General features: G+C 39.7%; 2 protein-coding genes across 3 annotated transcripts in view; one reads left to right on the forward strand and one right to left on the reverse strand.

Annotated features, from left to right (window-relative positions):
- Nucleotides 1–20,164, reverse strand: part of Cog3 (conserved oligomeric Golgi complex subunit 3) — a 225,484-nt gene that overhangs the window by 13,277 nt on the left and 192,043 nt on the right. The window contains exon 1 of one of the 2 annotated variants that reach the window (XM_045738129.2): nt 15–129. The exons of the other annotated variant lie outside the window; for it this stretch is intronic. The gene's annotated coding sequence lies outside the window, so the exon portion shown is untranslated. Of the gene's footprint in view, nt 1–14; nt 130–20,164 lie in introns of those variants that run through there. 2 annotated transcript variants of the gene reach the window in all.
- Ns1 (Nucleostemin 1) lies at nt 60–11,582 on the forward strand. The gene is made up of 10 exons (XM_045738140.2): nt 60–199; nt 1,083–1,196; nt 1,524–1,686; nt 3,934–4,066; nt 5,242–5,495; nt 6,510–6,725; nt 6,935–7,115; nt 9,161–9,303; nt 10,486–10,807; nt 11,175–11,582. Exons 1-10 carry the CDS (start codon nt 187–189, stop codon nt 11,448–11,450), a joined length of 1,815 nt encoding a protein of 604 aa, XP_045594096.2. The 5' UTR covers nt 60–186; the 3' UTR covers nt 11,451–11,582.

The raw sequence follows: 20,164 nt of genomic DNA on the forward strand, positions 1-20,164 counted from the left end.
AATTAGAATTGTACTTTTTTAGTGGTGTTGAGTTGTGATTGGTAGAGAGTGCGGGAGCGGCGGTGGTAGCTGTGTTGTGGTGGAGAGGAGCACGTGCATCGTGTTGACGTTGGTGAGGAGCTGTGAGGCGGCAGGAGCCAGGGACGTGGTAGTGTTGTAGGCCAGCAGGAGAGTCAGCGTCACACCATGGTTGCCAAGAGTAGGTCCAGCGTCTGTTTGTGTGTGGTGGGTTGTGGCCGCCTGGTCTGGGGTGGCCGAATGGTCTGGGGCCGGCAGTCTGGTCTGGAGCCGGGGGTGGCCGCCTGGTCTAGGGCCGGCAGCCTGGTCTGGGGCCGGGTGGACACCACTCCCTTTGACCTCCACTAATACCCATAAAAATACCTGGGGCATGAGACTAAACGCAAAATGCCATGCATCTCCTATGTCTACCCAGCCAAGCATTCACATGTTTTATCCTTGACTGGAAATGCTTGCTCTTGCCCATGTCTGTTACCTATTAATTTATTCCATAAAGCAGCAACCTTATTTCCAAACCAATGTTTACCCAGATTTTATCTGAATCTAAACCAATCGAATTTGAATCCATCGTTTCTCGTTCTATTTCATCTTGATTTAAGATTGTTAGAAGCAATACATCTGGTCTGTTGGCCCACACTAGGTGGTCATGTTTAACCATACCATGAATGACACGTGGTCGTTCTGTTGCTCCTCCATTACTGCTACTCGTGCCCTGTACTGAGAGGTACAGAGGACGAATCTGAGGTGCCATTCATTCATGGCTCCTTAGCACTGTAATGACTCTGTATGCAGAGTTAAAGTTCTCTGTGGTGCTAGTGCAGTATGTCATCCTGTATGACTGCATGATCCTGTCGTTTGGAAACATTGGGTAACTTTCCTATTTTCAAAATCTTAATTTTTAGCTTGGATTGAAGTAATACATTATTTAATAAAGGTGCATACAAGTTACTGTTTAACATTATAATGAATTTCCAATTATATATTGGCATAAACCATTTCAGTGAATACAGTGGAATCTTCAAATCTGTGTCATTCAAATACTTATAAATGTTATATATTTTCAGAGAGGAAGACCAAACGAGTTACTTTTAAACTCAAATATAAGATAGAGAAGAAAGTTCGGAATCATCATAAAAAACTGAAGAAGGAGAAAAGAAAGCACCCAGAAAAGTTTAGAAGTAAGTACTGGTACTGTATAAAATAATATTTTAGAGCTAGTTAAATTGTTTTGTTTTTTTTAGCTTAAGTTTTTGACTTTCATGTTAATCAGAGAGTAATGTTGAGTTATTCAGTAAATTTTCCATTCACCTGGGCTCTTAGGAGTCACGAACCGTGGACCCCACGTGTGTGCGAGGCCGAGGCTCTATCAACTGGGCTACGAGTAGTCTTATTATTTATATTATTCAGTAAATGTTATGATTAAGAACACATTTGTAGCATTGTGAATCATAATTGTTAAACAAGAACCATAGTAAACTAGGAATTTAATTTTTTTGTTTTTTCAGAAAGGACTAAAGATCCTGGAGTGCCAAAATCACTTCCCTTCTATGAGGAGGTCATACAAGAGGCAGAAGCAGCAAAGGAGGCTCGAGAACGACGCAGAGAAGAAGCTAAACTTCGAAGAAAGGAGCAGAAAGACCAAGTTCTTGCCAAGAAGAGAGATATTGAGTACAGTATATAAAAATTGCATAATTTTTTTTCAAGATGTTCTACCTCTTATTTATCTCCTTTCCTAAATATATTTACCTTTTTTTTTTCATAGTGGAGTTATCTGCTGAAGAGCATTATTATATGATGCGTTTTCTGAATAGATGAGAGTAGGGTAGGAATGCAGGAAGTTCTTTCCCTCACTATGATATCTTTTGTTTCAGTTTAGGTTCAGCATACCCCATTTTGTATAAGTTTCATGCAGTATAGATAAAAATGTATTGAAGCTGGCCTCATTGAAAATTTAAACAAGAGGGTAGATATTATTATCCAAGTTATGAACCAATGTGCTGACAACTAGATGGTAAGGTGAATGATAGCCACCAGACGAGACATAATGTGTGCCAACTATCTGTCACTCTGTACCACTGCTCACCAGACACACCCATACAGATAAAAAATTAACCCAACAGTTAACCCACATAACCCCCGCTTCCCAACCAATCACTCACAACCTTTCCTCACACGGGCTACAAATAACCTCAATATAGACCTCTCTCTACTCCAAAACTCGGAAACCCAACTTACTGTTCCCCCTATTCCACCCTGGCTTTATACAACTCCTAATACAGCAATACAACTCGAAGACAACATTCCAAAGTCTGCACCAAACTCAGCCATAGCCTCAGTCTTTCTCTCAACAATGAAAAATTGCTACCCAAATACCACAGCGATTTATACAGATGGATCTCGCATCATCAAGAACAACGTACCCTCGGTCACTAGCGCTGTATGGATACCGGAATACCATCTCAAGCAGGGATGGCGGTTACCAAACCAACTATCTGTTTTCACAGCTGAATTATATGCCTTATATCAAGCTCTCCAAATAATCACAACATTACCAGTCGGGACATATACAATCTGCAGTGACTCCAAGAGTGCGATTCAAGCAATTACGTACTCTTCAAAAACGTGCAAGGAGTTTGTTTACCCATGTCTTCAACTTCTTCATGAACATCGATTGAACGGTTATGATACCTCTATCCAATGGGTCCCAGCGCATTGTGGTATTCTCCATAATGAACTAGTAGATCAACTAGCCAAAGCAATGCACAACACACCTCACATTACCCGTCATCCAATTCCCCATGTTGCACGTAAAGGAGCCTTCAAAAATACCATCACCCAAGATTTTGCGACGAAATGGAAAACGTCATGCTCACCTTTGTACTATGGGTCCATTAAAAAGAAATGGGAAACTTGGAAACATGTCAGATATAAAAGCAGAGAAATTGATATAGCGATGACCAGATTAAGGCTGGGACACACCAAACTAGCAGCACAAAGCTCTAAGTACAGAACAGACATCAACGAACTCTGCATCCACTGTCAGGTGCCTGAAACAATCGAACACTATCTCCTACATTGCTTCCGACACTATAGTGCCAGAGTAAATTTCAAACAAGAACTTATCTCACTTAAAATACCCTTTACCATCGAGCATATATTAGGAGGCGGTGACCACTCGTTACAAGAAAAATACCAAATAGTCAAAGCACTGGCTAAATATCTCCAATCGACCAACAAATTGGGTCACATCTGACCCGCGCCACATTTATACCTGGCGCCACCAACAGCTAAACACAGAAAACAAATGTTTCGTCGCAACACCAAGGATCAGCTGACGCCATAAACACAACACACCGCCCTACGGTGCGGCAAGTCTCCCTCTAACATCCACCTCTGTTTTAGTCGCCGCTCCTCTGTCTACAGCACAACGCAACAAGCACTTTTGAAACTCTTATCATCTTCAACATAAACGCCTCTACCAACATCTGTACTGGTGCAGTCATCGGGAGGACAAACCCTTCATGCAAACTGCACCTACTATCAAGAAGAAGAAGAATGATAGTATTCCTTGTTCAAAAGGTAACTTTGATAAGTAACTTCGAATTGCCAAAAATCCCATCAACATTATATACTCATAGTAGAAAATACCAAACAAAACTAGGGGCCTGAATGTTTTGTGTAAATTTTCAGGCCATACTTTTGAGGTGGTGCTTGTGGGACTGGTTCTTCATGATTCTATTAAGTATGGAAGGTGTGGGATACGTATAATTTTTTACAATTTCTTACATACAGGAAAAATATTGTACTGGATGCCGTCTTCAACCAGGCATTACTACCAGGTATGCAACCCTGCGTAATGATATTGTCTGTTCTTTAAAGGACAATTAATAATAAATTGTTTTCTTTAACCATTAGAAACATAGATGAACTCATTCGAACCGCTGAGGAGCGTGGTGCCAAGTTTGAAGCAGACAAGGCTAATACAGCAAGTTTAAGCAGCAGCTTAAGTGACAGATCTGCAAAGGCATACTACAGAGAGTTCAAGAAGGTATGCTTAAATATTTAAGTCACTACAACAAGAACTTTTAGTTAGGTATTCCCAACAGGAATACCTCATGATTTTGTGAGAATACAGTAATATTTTTTTTTAATTTCAATGTGGTGCCCTGTGATATACCGAACTCTATGTATTGGCTTGATACTCGTATAAATGCACAGAATATTTCTATTGTTACTGGGCCTTACAGCCCCATGCTGTAAGATTTTGAAACCATTTAAACATTTTAATAGGTAGGGGTTACCTTACCTTGTGGTGGTTCTGAAGATCAACATCCCCGCGACCCGGTTTCTGACTAGGTTTCCTGGTTGATGGTCTGGTTAACCAGGCTGTTGAGGATGGCTGCTTGCAGCCTGACATGAATCATAGCCTGGTTGATAAGGTATCCTTTGGGGTGTTTATAGTTTTCCTTTGAATACCATGAGAGGCTGGCCAGTTATAACCCATACGTGTAATGGGAGCATGTTGAACAGTCTTGGGCCATTGATGTTCTCTCTCAGCATACCTTTGTGTCTTGGCTTTTCAACTGGGCTATTTTGCATATGCTGCTATGCCTTCTGATCTCGGGTGATGCTATTTCTATTTGCAGATTTGGAACCAGTCCCTCTAATATTTTCTAAGTATAAATTATGTATTGCCCTCCTGTGCTCTAGAGAATACAGATTTACAAGTTTTAATTGGTCTCAAAATTTAGATGTTTTATTAATTGCATTCTAGCAGTAAAGATCTTTGCAAGCTCTCCAGGTCACCAATTTCTCCAGCTTTGAATAGGGTTGTTATTGAGGGACGGACGGAGGAGAGAGAGAGAGACGGGGTGATGAAGGAAGAGGGAGATTCATGCCAAACACCCTTTAGGTTCACGGGTTGGGTGCTAAGGCTCGTGTTGCCCAGCTCACTTTTTAGGGTGGCTGCTTCTATTTTGGTTATGCCAGGTGTCACAGGCAGCTTTCAATCTTAGCCCCTGTGGTAGCAGCTGTAGGCCTCTTTGTAATGCCTACTTTTCACCTCGGTTGAGAAGTTTCAGCTTATCACATACCTACAGTACTTTGAAAAACACAAACGGTAGTTTACCAAGATAATCTGTGATGCCAGGGGTTGAATGCCACATTTAAGTTATATAAATACATTACAATATAAATAAAATAATCTTATGTTTTATTACCTAGGTTGTTGAAGCAGCAGATGTTATCTTGGAAGTGCTAGATGCCCGTGACCCTTTAGGAACCAGGGTGCCTCAAATGGAATCTACTGTCGTAGGTCAGCCGGGTAAGAAGTTAGTTCTGGTGCTTAACAAGGCTGACTTAGTGCCCCGAGACAATCTTGAAAAGTGGCTAAAATACCTTCGCCGTGAACATCCAACTGTAGCTTTCAAATCAAGCACACAGCTCCAAAGTTCCCGTCTATCACAGTCAACCGCTAAGTAAGTTAGTAGTTGTAGATGTTACTCGAAGTCAACAAGCTAAACTAAAGAAAGGAATGGATGTAACAAGGCATTATGATATCCAAGTGTAACGGGTTTATTGAAGTACTGTATATATGTAACAAGCATCCATACTATTTTTCCTCTGAACTTTTTCCAATATCCACCTCATTTACAATACAAGGCTGCTATTAGTACAAATTTACTTCTATATATCCGTGCAATAATCATTTTTTTCTCGTTCCATTTTAGCCTGAACTCAGCCATGTTATTTTGTTTTGAGTATTAAAAAACATTTATTTACAATATCTACTTGATTTAACGACCTACATGGAGTTGCACCCAGCTCGTTAAATCCGGAGCTCCACTAAATTAAAGATTTTAAAATGTCGGAAACTGTTTGGTCATATTTGGGAGAGCAACAGGATGGATGGTTGGGGGGCTTGCTGGTTAACTGGCTGGTAGGTAGGTGGGTGGGCAGGGAAGTGGGCTGGATGAATGGGTAACTGGCAGGCAGGAGTGGGAGTGGGCAGGTGGACTGGCTGGCTAGTGGGCAGGCAGGGTTGGTGGGTGGATGGGTGGGGCAAGCAGGTGGACTATCACAGACTAGCTGTGGTCACACCACATCCCCTCAGCACCCCCCACCCCATCTATGCTACATCCTACTCTCCCAGATATATCTTCCTCTTCTCCAGCAGCATCTAGGCAGTCGGTACAGGACATCTTTATTAATTTTATTTATTTATTTATTTACAAGAAGGTATATTTGGGTTTGTTTAAGTACATTACATTGGTGTTCTGTAAACATCATCTCAGACTCATTTTGTTTACAAACAATGACTGGGTGCTATCACAACTGCAAATGCCTATCTATCTTTGACTGGTCATGACTGACTGTGACTTGTGACTGTGAATGTCTATACTATACGTAGACAGCATGCATATATATAATAGTTGGAAAAAAAATTATTTCAGCAAAAATTGTGTTTATTTTACAAATTTTTTCTCCATCAGAATTCTACAGTCTACAAAGGCACTTATGCAATCTTCACGATGCTTGGGTGCCGATGTTCTCCTACAACTTCTGAAGAACTACTGCCGGAATAAAGACATAAAAACTGCAATTACAGTTGGTGTTGTAGGGCTTCCCAATGTTGGGAAGAGTAGCGTAATCAACAGCTTGAAGCGTAGCAAGTCATGTGGTGTTGGATCAACTCCCGGTCTCACAAAGTAAGAGCTTCTAATAGAATCTGTTCATTTTATCCCTTGCAAATCCTCTCTTAACCACCACCTTCTAACCCATTTCTCTTGTATATTTATTCTTCTCCCTCTCCAAAGTGTGTTGTGAAATTGATCTGAAAAATCCTTTGAATTATTATTTTTATTTTAAATGTGTATACACAACAAACTGTAATAATTCATTCACATGATATTTACAGAACAATGCAGCAGGTTCAATTAGACTCAAAAATTCAATTGCTTGACTGCCCAGGGATAATTCTTCCTGGTGGGGATGCTTCTGATGCTACAGCTGCACTCCGAAATGCTATTAAAATTGAGCAGTTGGACGACCCCATAAAACCTGTTGAAGCTGTATTAGCTCGGGCAAACAAAAACCAGGTAAGGAAATGGAATTGCAAAATTTCGTATAGTATTTTATCCCTTTTAATCATTGGCACTGCTGAAAAACACAAGGTTGCATTCCTGGACTTGTGTATTTGCCATTTCCTCTCCATAGTGCAAGTAATTGCTGGTGAAAATTATTAAATAAAGTAGCCAAATGCATTATTAACGTTACCAAATGTATTAATAGCCCTTCAACTGCTCATGACAACTGGGGTTGTTTCAATTGTGGAGACCCACAGGCTCCTGAGTGGACAGCGCTTCGGATTCGTAGTCCTGAAGTTCCGGGTTCAATCCCTAGTGGAGGTGGAGACAAATGGGCAAAAAGTTTCTCACCCCGATGCCCCCGTTACCTAGCAGTAAATAGTTACCAGGGCGTTAAACAGCTGCTATGGGCTGCTTCCTGGGGGTCTGTAATAAAAAGGAGGCCTGGTCGAGGACCGGGCCGCGGGGACGCCAAGCCTCAAAATCATCTCTAGATAACCTCAAGATAACCCATCCTGGCCGTGATAACCTCGACACTAACACCACAACGATAGGTAATCCGTGGGTAGCCCCTGTTGCTGCAGCTCTGATCACTGTCGTGCAGCTCGTATAACACAACTTCATTTAATAATTACTAAATATCTGCAATATTCATTGATGATACCGACATGGAAAATTGACGGCAAAAAAGATCATGTAGAAGTTTCAGATATCGGTAAACCCAATCCTGGTTAGGTTGTTACCAAAGCCAGACACAGACAGGCAGATACAGCACACAGCCACAGTTTTTGCCTCTGCACATCATGCAAAGGAATCATATGTTCCTTATGCAGGCGATGAGTCACAATAACGTGGCTGAAGTATGTTGACCAGACCACACACTGGAAAGTGAAGGGACGACGACGTTTCGATCCGTCCTGGACCATTCTCAAGTTGAATGTGAGAATGGTCAATCTACTTGAGAATGGTCGAGGATGGACCGAAACGTCGTCGTCCCTTCACTTTCTAGTGTGTGATCTGGTCAACATGTTCCTTTAGAAAATGAATAAATGTGAGAAATAATTTGTAAAAGTATGAAATATTAAGATAAAGCATTTTCATGAGAGTAGACAATATAAAGGACACAGCAAATGTCCAATTTGCTGTTAATGAAATCTTTCAATGGGCCACAGAAAATAATATGATAATGAGGATAAGTTCCAGTTACTGCACTGTGAAACGAAAACAAAGAAATTAAAATATCAAAACAGAATCTACATAAAATGCAGTAAAAAATCTACGAATAATCATGTCAGAAGATCTTATAAAGAACACAACAGAGCTGTCGTAACTACAAGAAAAATGACAGGTTGGATAAAAAGGACCTTTCAAACGAGATGCCACACCAGTAATGCTTTTTAAGATACTAGTGCTCTTTAGAGTGGAATATTGTTGCACACTAACAGCCCCATTCAAAGCTGAAGAAATTGCTGACCTGGAGAATGTGCAAAGATCTTTTACTGGTAGAATCCAATATAAAATATCTAAGTTATTGGGGCCGTTAACAAATTTTAAATGTGTGTTCCCTAGAGTGTAGGCAAGAGAGATACATAATAATGTACTTTGAAAATACAGTACTAGAAGGACTGGTTCCAAATCTGCACACATAACACCAGAAGGCGTGCAGGATGTGCAAAATAACTCCATTGAACAACAGAGGTGCAATAGGCATGCTGAGAGAGAACTCAACATCAAAGGCCCAAAACCTTTCAACACTCAAAGACCACACATATGGGGCATAACTGGCCAGCCTCTCTGTGTTCAATGAAGAAATTTTCAAAGAATACCTAATCAACCAGGCTGTGAGCAGCCACATTGAAAAACCTGGTGAGAGACCAGATTGCAGGGATGTTGATGCTCGGAATCATCAACAAGTATACCATGTTAAAATTTTAAATTGATTACATTTTTCTAACAACAAAGTGGTCCACATTATGTATCCTTGTGCAGAACATTTGGTCTACTGTATTTGTTAAAACTAAGCTAAATTTGTACTCTTATATATTTAATGTTCACAGCTGATGATTTACTACCGCTTGCCCGAGTTCCATAATGCAGATCAGTTTCTGGCGTTGTTGGCAAAGCGCTTGGGGAAATTAAAGAAGAAAGGCATTCCTAACAGAGAAATTGCTGCTCGTAAAGTATTACAGGACTGGAACACGTAAGTTATTTTGAAGTTTTAAAATTTTTCATGAACTTTGCTTTATTTCTATAATTTTACGTTAAGTACATTTCTTTATATCTGGCAAGATGCATAATATATTATTTATATTACAATAACTATAATTATTTTTACTGACAACTTAAGGAGCCAGGTGCACAATTTCTCAACCTTCCTCAAACACTTATATTTTTTGTGCATAATCTACATGATAAATGCTCCAACTTTTCCTAATGGATCAACATCATAACATGAACAGGGGAAAAAAAAATAAACAATTTCAAATTTCTATATTTTTAAAATTTCACCCGTTTTTATTTTATTAATTATGGGCTCAGAATGGCATATAACATTCATTTTCCTTAACAAAAACTTTAGTTTGAGAGTATAGTTTTACTGTAAATAAAAATAGTCAAGATGGCCTTCAAAATATGTGCAAAATTTATATGCAAAAATGTAAAACTCCCATATATGTGTTTTACAAGAATAAATGGTTTTATGGAAACCTTAGAACTAAGACCTTTGCATGTAATATGTAAAAATGATGGGAATTGCACAGACACTGAATTTTTTCTTATGATCTCAAAGTTGAAAATCCTGTTCACACAGAAAAATGAAGGTAAAAGTTTTGACAATAAATATAGTAGTTCAAATTGATGTCATATCTTTTAGGTTTAATAAATATTGTTTGGCATTTGTACTCAAATATGTGAAAGTTGTAGGTCAATATATGTTGAAATTAAGTCAATAAAAAATAATCCCTCGGAAAAGCAAAATATAGGGTTGAGGGTAATGGGTTAGGGATATAAATATACTACTTTATATAAGTGATAAAGCCCTCATTCAGCAAAAAAAACAACCTAAAGAGACAAAGAAAGTAGTTTGAAGTCTGTGAATAACTCGACCCCCAAAAATTAAGTCAAGTTCTGCCATCTGTGACTGATTTAAATGTTGACCATGATTTAAATGTTGACCATGATTTAAATGTTGACCAATTTCGTTCCAACTTCACATACTTGGTGAAGGGAATGTATTCTCCAAGATGTAGAAGCCACAACAAAATCAGACGAGAAATATAGAGATTTATTTTGGGGCTGCATCCTTTGTGCAACTTTTTGGACACATTTCAAATGATGAGCTTTTGAAATAAACATTCACATAATCTGATTACATTTATTTCAGCGGCCTCATAAAATACTACACACAACCCCCAGAAGTTGCCAACACCCAAGTTGGAACAACATTGGTCACCGAGTTAAGTAAAGAGTTTGACATAGACAGTCTTGTGTTGGAAGAAGGATCAATGCTGTCAGCTCTGCCCACTTTTAGACCGTCACAAACAATGTTGGTAGACTCCTTAGGGCCAGTTATGGAGGTAAAAGATGGGGAAGATAACATGGATGAGGAAGATGCTGCAGAAGAGGATGAGATAGATGATGATGATGAAGAGGATGAGGTAGAAGATATGGAAGATAATGAAGAGGTCGTTGAAGATAATAAAGTGGTAAGTTTTTATTTACAGATATATAAAAGCTTAATTCATTCCAGTAATTATTCTACTGTGATCCCTTATACAAGTCAAACTGTTTTAAAAGGCTCTAGATGTCTTCTGTGTGTGAACAGAAGGTAAATTAATTCTCATCATCCCATGAAGATACTTATGTCCCCCTGTCTGTAAAGATAATAATTGTACAGTATTACTAATTCAACAATATATTATTTTTATATTGCTATTCCAGATAAGATAAATTTAGTTTAAACAAAGCATTTTTAGCAATAATGCTTGATGTTGTACTGTTACTTTATTTATTGTACTGGATTTAGTAGTAGACTTCAGAGCAGGCTGTTGATATAAGCAATAATTTTTTCAGTTATCAAAAGATGTACGCATTAATATGGATGCCAGTTCGACTGGTAGTGAGTCCGTTGACAAGAGTGAGAAGTTGGAACGTTGGGAGACACCTTTACAAGAGTTTGATCCGCAGTCAATGTCTTTGAAGAAATATCAAAAAAAGATGCAAAAGAAGGCTCGCAAAGAAGGCAATCGCAATGTTAAACGAACAGACGATCTTACACTCGCATTCCAAAGTTTTTCAGGATTAAAGGATAAAGACGAATATGATTTTAATGCATATTTTGAAAAATAGCTATTTATGTTTAAATTAGTTTCCTTTCACTCATAAAAGAAATGTGTATATTGAAGTGTGCATATACAGTACAGTATATAAAAAAATTCTTTGTATTCATTAAACCAGTGTGAATAAAGTGTGTCTAAACTATTTTTATTTTCATACCTTGCAAATGGATGCTGTGTTAGAAGTTTTATCATAACCTATAGGAATTGCCTTGCTTTTTATATTCTTTAGACCAGGGTTTCTCAAGCAATGTACCCTTGAAATAATTCAGAGTTTACTGAAAGGAGACAATTTCTGTCTTTGCTCTTGATTCTGGTAGTGAGAAAAACTACTGGTTAAATGAGAAAAGCTAAATACAAAAATGGCTCAAAAATTGATTTGTATATTAGAATTAACCTATTTATTGCTAAATCTTGCAGAACCCCAAGGTTACTAGGGGTTCTGTGGACCCCTGGTTAAGAAACACGGATTTGTGTGTGTATGACTTTAAACAGTCCTCGGAGACAAACTTGACTTGGGGAGGGTGGGCTTGTACATGCCTTTCAGGATAGTTAAGTGAGGGGGAATCTTGGCAATGGCTTGAGCAAGCAATTGCATTAGTTGCCTCCCCAGTTAAAATTGAGGAGTTGTAATTTATGAGCACCCTCCCTCCCTTTTAAACCCAAACATCGATGCAAAACTATATACGTGTATGTGTAAATCGCGAAAATAAACTCTTGATTAAAAATGTGACTCGACCACAAAGGAAAATTGAAACAGGAATTTCCTTAAGTACTTTAAGGAGTGATTTTACAGGTCAAATATTGGACATAAATAGGTAGGAGAGAATGGTTGAGTGAGGTGAGGTACAATAACAAATGAATGGGAATTAGGTGGACACAAATACGAGCCGCACAAGAAATGCTTAAAAGCCTATTGGCCCATACGATGCAGCTCCTATCCATACCCACCAACAGGCCCACACATGGATTATAATTGCATAAGATAGTAAATATTTACAATGAATTAGTGAGACAAATGTGTTCCAATGATCCCCCTTTAATTTATCTATCAAAAAGGGATCTAAGTTATATAAACCACTGCTAATGTTCAAATTACTTTTGTAAACTGCATCAAAGCAGATTCAATTATGTTTGTTATAAATGCTTTTACAATTCGTTATTGAAGAAGCCATCTCAATTTGGCGAGCATCTGACAGATGAACAAACAAAGCATTAGACAATTGGCCATGTCTTACTGAGTATTTATGTTGCGAAATTCTACATTTCAAATCTTTAAAATGTTTGCCCAACATAGAACTTATTACAGTCTTTACAAGGTATTTTATAAATGACAACTATCACTACGAGGGCTGTTCTTAACTAATAGCTTACCAACAGTATTTTCGTAGCTAAACAATACATGTATATTAAAAAGTTTCAAGGCCTTGACAATATTCTCAAACCCAGAGAAATATGGTATTGTATGTACTAGCTCTATCTATAAAGCCAACAAACTTTGTAAAATCTCTTTATGTATGTACCTTTACCTAAATAAATATTATTATTATTATTATTATTATTATTATGGTAAACATAACACATTCTTTGGGCGAATTCTTTCACTGCACATATTATAATATGTACGACGTGCTTTGCTACGGCTAACTTCCAAAAAACTCAGTGGGTAACAAAGCTTGAGACCAATCGAATCAATAATCTTAAACTCAATCACAAAGTTTAAATCACAATCTTAACTCTAAAATGAATATCACCGCTCGCTAATGGTATGTACAGTAGTCAGAAATGCATCTAACCCCCACCCCCTGGCTGTTAGAAAGGACATGGGCCAGTAGTTAGAAATGCCCCGACCTATGGCGGGACCATGGGTCGGTGCACTAGGAGGAGTAATGGTTATTTTCGATTGGTCTTAACTGTAGCCTCTGTTTACCCAACAGTGAACGGCTCGGCTTCGAAATCATCTCAAGGTAAGGTAACCAGTGAATAGGTACCTAGTTGTTAAACGATTTGGCGGGTCGTATTCCAGGAAAAATTAGGATTAAGGACCTGCCTGAAACACTATGCGTGCTAGTGGCTGTACAAGAATGTTAGAACTCTTGCATATGTATAAATAAAAATAAATTAAATTAAGCGACTTGTGGGATGTATCCTGGACCGGCAGCCTTGACCCTAGGGGACCTAAGTAACCCTAACATGCTTTCTGACCCCCCCCCATTCATAATCTAAAACAAAGCCATTGAATTGCAAGGGATATATGAATGGACGAGTGAATTTTTATTAATATTTTTAACCTTCTTTTACGATATTCTGTATTATTCACAGTTTCTCTCTGGAATGACGCCATCCCATTCTATAAAAGCGGGAAGCGGGATAATGATAATATAAGTGACTCATTGTTGTCAAGCCTGTGTCTCCCCGGCTGGTGGAGACAATAAATAATAAACCTTAAATAATTAATAAATTAAATAATAAACCTTCGTGGAGACCGTGTGTTCTGGATGTGTGTGGGGTTCGCAGTCGTCTTCCCAGGCACCCAACGGCCATTGTACCCAAGAGCAACGACAATTCAGCGCCGAATTAACTTCACTAGTAGACTATCAACACCAGTAGGCTACTACCACCACACCAATACCAGTAGACTACCACCATCAATAGGCTACCACCACCACCACCACCACCCATTAGCCTACATGGATACATCTTTAATAGACAATAGATGGTACTTAAATTAAGGACGGCTATTCATATGACCCTATTAGTGTGTGTGTTGTTTGCAACGGTGTTAAATATAATATAGGAGTGTGGTTGACGAGGTTGTGGTGGTTGGCCTGGTATAAGTAGTCGGCTGTAGGCGACGGGGGTGTACCGGGGCGCCCAAGTCGAGCTCCATTGTTTTATATCTGAAGGGTCAGTTGTGTGAATGGCTGATCCCCTCCTCCACCCTTATGTCTGCTTAATGCATACGTACTCCAGAACCTTTGTTCGCTATATCGATCTTCTCTTGAAGCCGGATCTAGTCTCAAGGTGTCCTGCTGCTCCGGTACTACTCAATCCCGTTACCCAGACTCCCGCCGTATTAGGTATCATTATCCAGCCCGTTCTCGCCTGTGTTCCCCAACGTCAAGAAACTGTCGTACTAAAGTGGCCTTATCCTAACCTACCAGAGGATCCACGAGGATAACCTACCAGAGGATCCACGAGGATAACCTACCAGAGGATCCACGAGGATAACCTACCAGAGGATCCACGAGGATAACCTACCAGAGGATCCACGAGGATAACCTACCAGAGGATCCACGAGGATAACCTACCAGAGGATCCACGAGGATAACCTACCAGAGGATCCACGAGGATAACCTACCAGAGGATCCACGAGGATAACCTACCAGAGGATCCACGAACAGAAAACGGAACATTATATCCGAACATAAGCGTTTGGCCTTGAGGTAAACTATGTCAAAATGCGACGTGCTATGAGGACAGATTGAACGCGATGAGCATCCGGGTTTATCATTCATGCTTAATTTGCCCTATTTTCGTCGGATATAATTTGTTGATATGCACTTATATTAATTATTAAATGTTTTTAAAAATTGTAAAAGCAAATAGAACGCTTTCAGGAACCCGTTGATCCAACAGCCTCAACACTGGTACTCACCTAATTGTGCTTGCGGGGGTTGAGCTTTGTCTCTTTGGTCCCGCCTCTCAACCGTCAATCAACTGGTGTACAGATTCCTGAACCTACTGGGCTCTATCCTATCTACATATGAAACTGTGTATGGAGTCAGCCTCCACCCCATCACTGCCTAATGCATTCCATTTATTAATTACTCTGACACTGAAAAAAATTCTTTCTAACTTCTCTGGCTCATCTGAATACTAAGTTTCCACCTGTGTCCCCTTGTTCGTGTCCCACCCGTGCTGAACGTGCTGGTTGTGTTGTGTTCTCACCTATTTGTGCCTACAGGGTCGAACAATAGCTCCTGGGGCTAGATTCACGAAGAAGTTACGCAAACACTTACGAACCTGTACATCTTTTTTCAATCTTTAGCTGCTTTGTTTACAATTATTAAACAGTCAATGAGCTCCGAAGCACCAGGAGGCTGTTTATAACAATAACAACAGTGGATTCGCAAGTTTTCATGCTTGTAAACTGTTTAATAAATGTAACCAAAGCCATCAAAGATTGAGGAAAGATGTACACGTTCGCAAGTACTTGCGTAAGTGCTTCGTGAATCTGGCCCCTGGACTCTGCTTTTCTATCCGCCGGTTGTCTAATGCAGTGACTCCTGGCCTGTTTCCTTATCATATCTACTTTTAAAATTATGAATAGAGTTTACTTCTACAATTTGCTTATTTAGTTAAATTATGTTTTCCCACTACTGTTACGCTAAATGAAAACTTTTTTAACATTTCTATCACTCATCCAAGTCTCAAGCTTACATCCATATCCTCTAGTGCTATTGTGAGCATTTAATTTTGTTTCCATTGTCAATCCCCCATGAGTATTTTGTAAGTCTTTATCATGTAGCCCCTCTCTCCTCCTTTCTAGCGTCGTCAGGTTTAGTTTCTTCAGTCTTTCTTCATAACCCTTGCAATTCTGGGACGAGCCTTGTTATGGGAGGGAGAAGGGTGGGGGGAGAGGGGAAGGGTGAGGGGGAGAAAGGAGATGTGGGACATGGGAGGGAGAGGGTGAATGGGGTGAGAGGGAAGACACAGACAGGAAGACAGCAGACAGACAGACCTGACAGTGTCGACCCAGGTTCAACCGGATATCCCACCTAGTCAGTATCTATAAATAGAAATGTCTGTCTGCCAGGCTGTCTGTCTGTCTGAAGTTGGAGGCCAAGTAGCTTGGGGCTACGCCCAATTTTTCCAGTAACTGCTGTCGGGTACGTGTACAACATGGGTGGGTCAGTACTACCATGAATGAAAAGAGTACAGTGTGCTAATGCTGATGAATCTACCAATACAGTATCATATTAAATGAGCTTAGAATTTTGTGTTTTCTTTTTTTGTCAATGTATAATGTAAAATAGTATGCAAGGATGTCGTAAAATTTCTCAAAACCTTTCAACCATATTTTACTCTAATATGTAAGTAGTAGTGAGAGGGGGGAGGTGCAGGGAGGGGGGGGGAGGTGCAGGGAGGGGGGGGGTGTAGGCTGGGGGTGGGGAGGCTCTCTGAGGTTGCCGTGTTGTTCGGTTGTGGGAAGGGGAGGGATGGAAGGGGAAGAGGAAGGGTGATACACTTCCCAGCAACTCCTTCCAAAAAGGTCCAACTACTTGGGCTGGACGGTAGAGCGACGGTCTCGATTCATCCAAATCGGCGTTCAATCCCCGACCGTCCAAATGGTTAGGCACCATTCCTTCCCACCGTCCCATCCCAAATCTTTATCCTGATCCCTTCCCAGTGCTGTCATATAGTCGCAGTGGCTTAACGTTCTCCCCTGATAGTTTCCTTCCTTCCGAAAAGACACACTGCCACGTATTTCATTTGTTCAAACTACAAATTGTATTTTTGGCAACTTGTTACATGTTTGCAGTTTCACTATGAACATCAGTGATACTGTATTCCAAATGAATTTTAGTCATAGTTTGAGTGAGAGAGAGAGAGAGAGAGAGAGAGAGAGAGAGAGAGAGAGAGAGAGAGAGAGAGAGAGAGAGAGAGAGAGAGAGAGGAGAGAGAGAGAGAGAGAGAGAGAGAGAGAGGAGAGAGAGATGGATCTAAAGTCTGTTGGTCTCTGGTTAAAGATCGGCATGGATAATCATCTATAGACACAATCCCTCTACTAAACCGGTAAGATGGCACTGTTGCAACCAGCAACAGTGCCATCTGTTGCTAGTTACAACAGATGGCACTGTTGCATGTCGTTGGCTGACTTTTTTGGCAAAACCATTTTGCTTCCAAGATGCAAGTGCCTGATTCAGAACGTCAACCTCCACAGCTTGATCCAAGAACTGTTTCTAAGTTGTTTGAAATAGATATTCGACAAGAGGAAGTCTACCATCTAGATAAGTAATTGGACATGGGTAAGGCAGTGGGAATCCTCGTCACGGCCCTTGTGGATTTGTTCATTTGTTCAGTGGGTCCAGATTAGGTCAGCCCAAGACGGTTACTCCGTCGTCCGCACCTGCTTGCTTTGCCTCTCCCACTAATCTACCAACACTGCCTACCTCAACCAATTTGGGCTTCCCCAAGGAAAAAGACAGATATAATTCCTATCCACAAAAGGAAGTCATTCAGAAGTCTGTAATTAGAAACCATTCTTTCAGTAATTGGAAAATTGTTTGAGACATTAATTTCTCACCAAATGACCTCATGTTTTGACTGTCATCGATTATGTAGTTGATAATTTGGGTTTTAGGAAAGTAAGTAATTATCAAAAGAAGGCACCAAACCGGGAAGGCTATGTAGCACCATCAAATGCGCAAAATAATCAGAGGGCGCTAAATATCACCAAGGATGCCAATACGAGAACAAAAACGCATAAGGCGAACAATATCAAAAGTATCCGAGTCACCAAGAATTCTATTGAGGGACAGGTGACCGCGAGGGACGGTCGGAAAGCAAGACACTGGGTTTTAGGAAAGGTGGTTTTGGTGTTGACCTTGCTAAACCTCCTCATTTAGTGGCATCAGGTCCTGGAGACTTCCAAAATAGGTTGTGTTGTTACACTGGACATCGCGGGAAACTTTGATCGGGTCTGACACACTGGACCACTATCAGAACTTCAAGCACTTTGGTGTTTCTCTCTCAGAAAGGACATATTTTATCCAGGTATAGCATTAATGTCACGTATTGTTGTGCTTTTTAGACATAATTGTCAGATTAATCTTTACTAAAGTAACTATCATTAACATTTGAATGTTCATAATGAAGTGAGATGCAGAAAAATTAAGAATAATTACGAGTCTAAACTGTCTGGGATGCTCCCGGACGCAGGTTCGAATCCTCGTCACGGCCCTTGTGGATTTGTTCATGAGTGTAAACTGTCTCGATGGCAACTGAGGAGTGTAGTGGGGTCGTGACGCAAGGAATGTTGTCATGACCATTGCAAGGCCAAGCCAGCTAGGTCGTCTCACTTGCAGATAATGTTCTCCTAATCGTCCCAGGGGCAAGTGTGTCATCAAAGGTAGCATGGCGGTTCACCTTCCTTTTAATGATCTCTTCGACATATCCGGCAATTGATTTATAGAACCAATTACCGTGTAAGACAATAGATGTGGGATCTGTGGGTTGTCTCAAGCAAAGGTTAGACATATATAAATGAGTTTGGGGTGGATATCGTCCACGGGAGACATCTTCCGTCACGCAGGGTGCATTCGCACCTCCACAGATCTCCAGTATCAGCTCTTGATACTGGTAATGGCTCAAAAGGGCCACTACTTACGGGCTATTCATGCCCGTGCCACCTTTTGGGTGGCTTAATCTTCATCTTAACACATTTACAAAGGAGACATCTCCCGTCACGCAGGGAGCAGTTGCACCTCTACAGATCTCCAGTATCAGCTCTTAATACTGGTAATGGCTCAAAAGGGCCACCACTTACGGACTATTCATGCCCGTGCCACATTTTGGGTGGCTTAATCTTCATCAATCTACTGTCCCATCACTTGAGAATGAACCATGTAGGTTCGGAACGTTTATTTAAATTTATAATTAAATTCAACATTCTAAAGTTATATTATTATGTTTTTAGCTTACCTCGAACAAAGATGACATTTGGAGAGATAATCTTCCATTTAAATCAAGATGCAAGAGCACTAGTCAGAGGGATAGAAGCCTTAAACAAGAAAATAATCAACACAGAATATGCGGAGGCCTCATTCAATGAAACTATATATATATATATATATATATATATATATATATATATATATATATATATATATATATATATATATATATATATATATATGTCGTACCTAGTAGCCAGAACTCACTTCTCAGCCTACTATTCATGGACCGATTTGCCTAATAAGCCAAGTTTTCCTGAATTAATATATTCACTATAATTTTTTTCTTATGAAATGATAAAGCAACCCTTTTCTCTATGTATGAGGTCAATTTTTTTTTATTGGAGTTAAAATTAACGTAGATATATGACCGAACCTAACCAACCCTACCTAACCTAACCTAACCTATATTTATAGGTAAGGTTAGGTTAGGTAGCCAAAAAAGCTAGGTTAGGTTAGGTAGGTTAGGTAGACGAAAAAACATTAATTCATGAAAACTTGGCTTATTAGGCAAATCGGGCCTTGAATAGTAGGCTGAGAAGTGCGTTCTGGCTATTAGGTACGACATATATATATATATATATATATATATATATATATATGTCGTACCTAATAGCCAGAACGCACTTCTCAGCCTACTATTCAAGGCCCGATTTGCCTAATAAGCCAAGTTTTCATGAATTAATGTTTTTTCGTCTACCTAACCTACCTAACCTAACCTAACCTAGCTTTTTTTGGCTACCTAACCTAACCTTACCTATAAATATAGGTTAGGTTAGGTTAGGTAGGGTTGGTTAGGTTCGGTCATATATCTACGTTAATTTTAACTCCAATAAAAAAAAATTGACCTCATACATAGAGAAAAGGGTTGCTTTATCATTTCATAAGAAAAAAATTATAGTAAATATATTAATTCAGGAAAACTTGGCTTATTAGGCAAATCGGGCCTTGAATAGTAGGCCAAAAAGTGAGTTCTGGCTACTAGGTA

Source organism: Procambarus clarkii, chromosome 55, assembly GCF_040958095.1.
Source record: "Procambarus clarkii isolate CNS0578487 chromosome 55, FALCON_Pclarkii_2.0, whole genome shotgun sequence".
Taxonomy (NCBI): domain Eukaryota; kingdom Metazoa; phylum Arthropoda; class Malacostraca; order Decapoda; family Cambaridae; genus Procambarus; species Procambarus clarkii.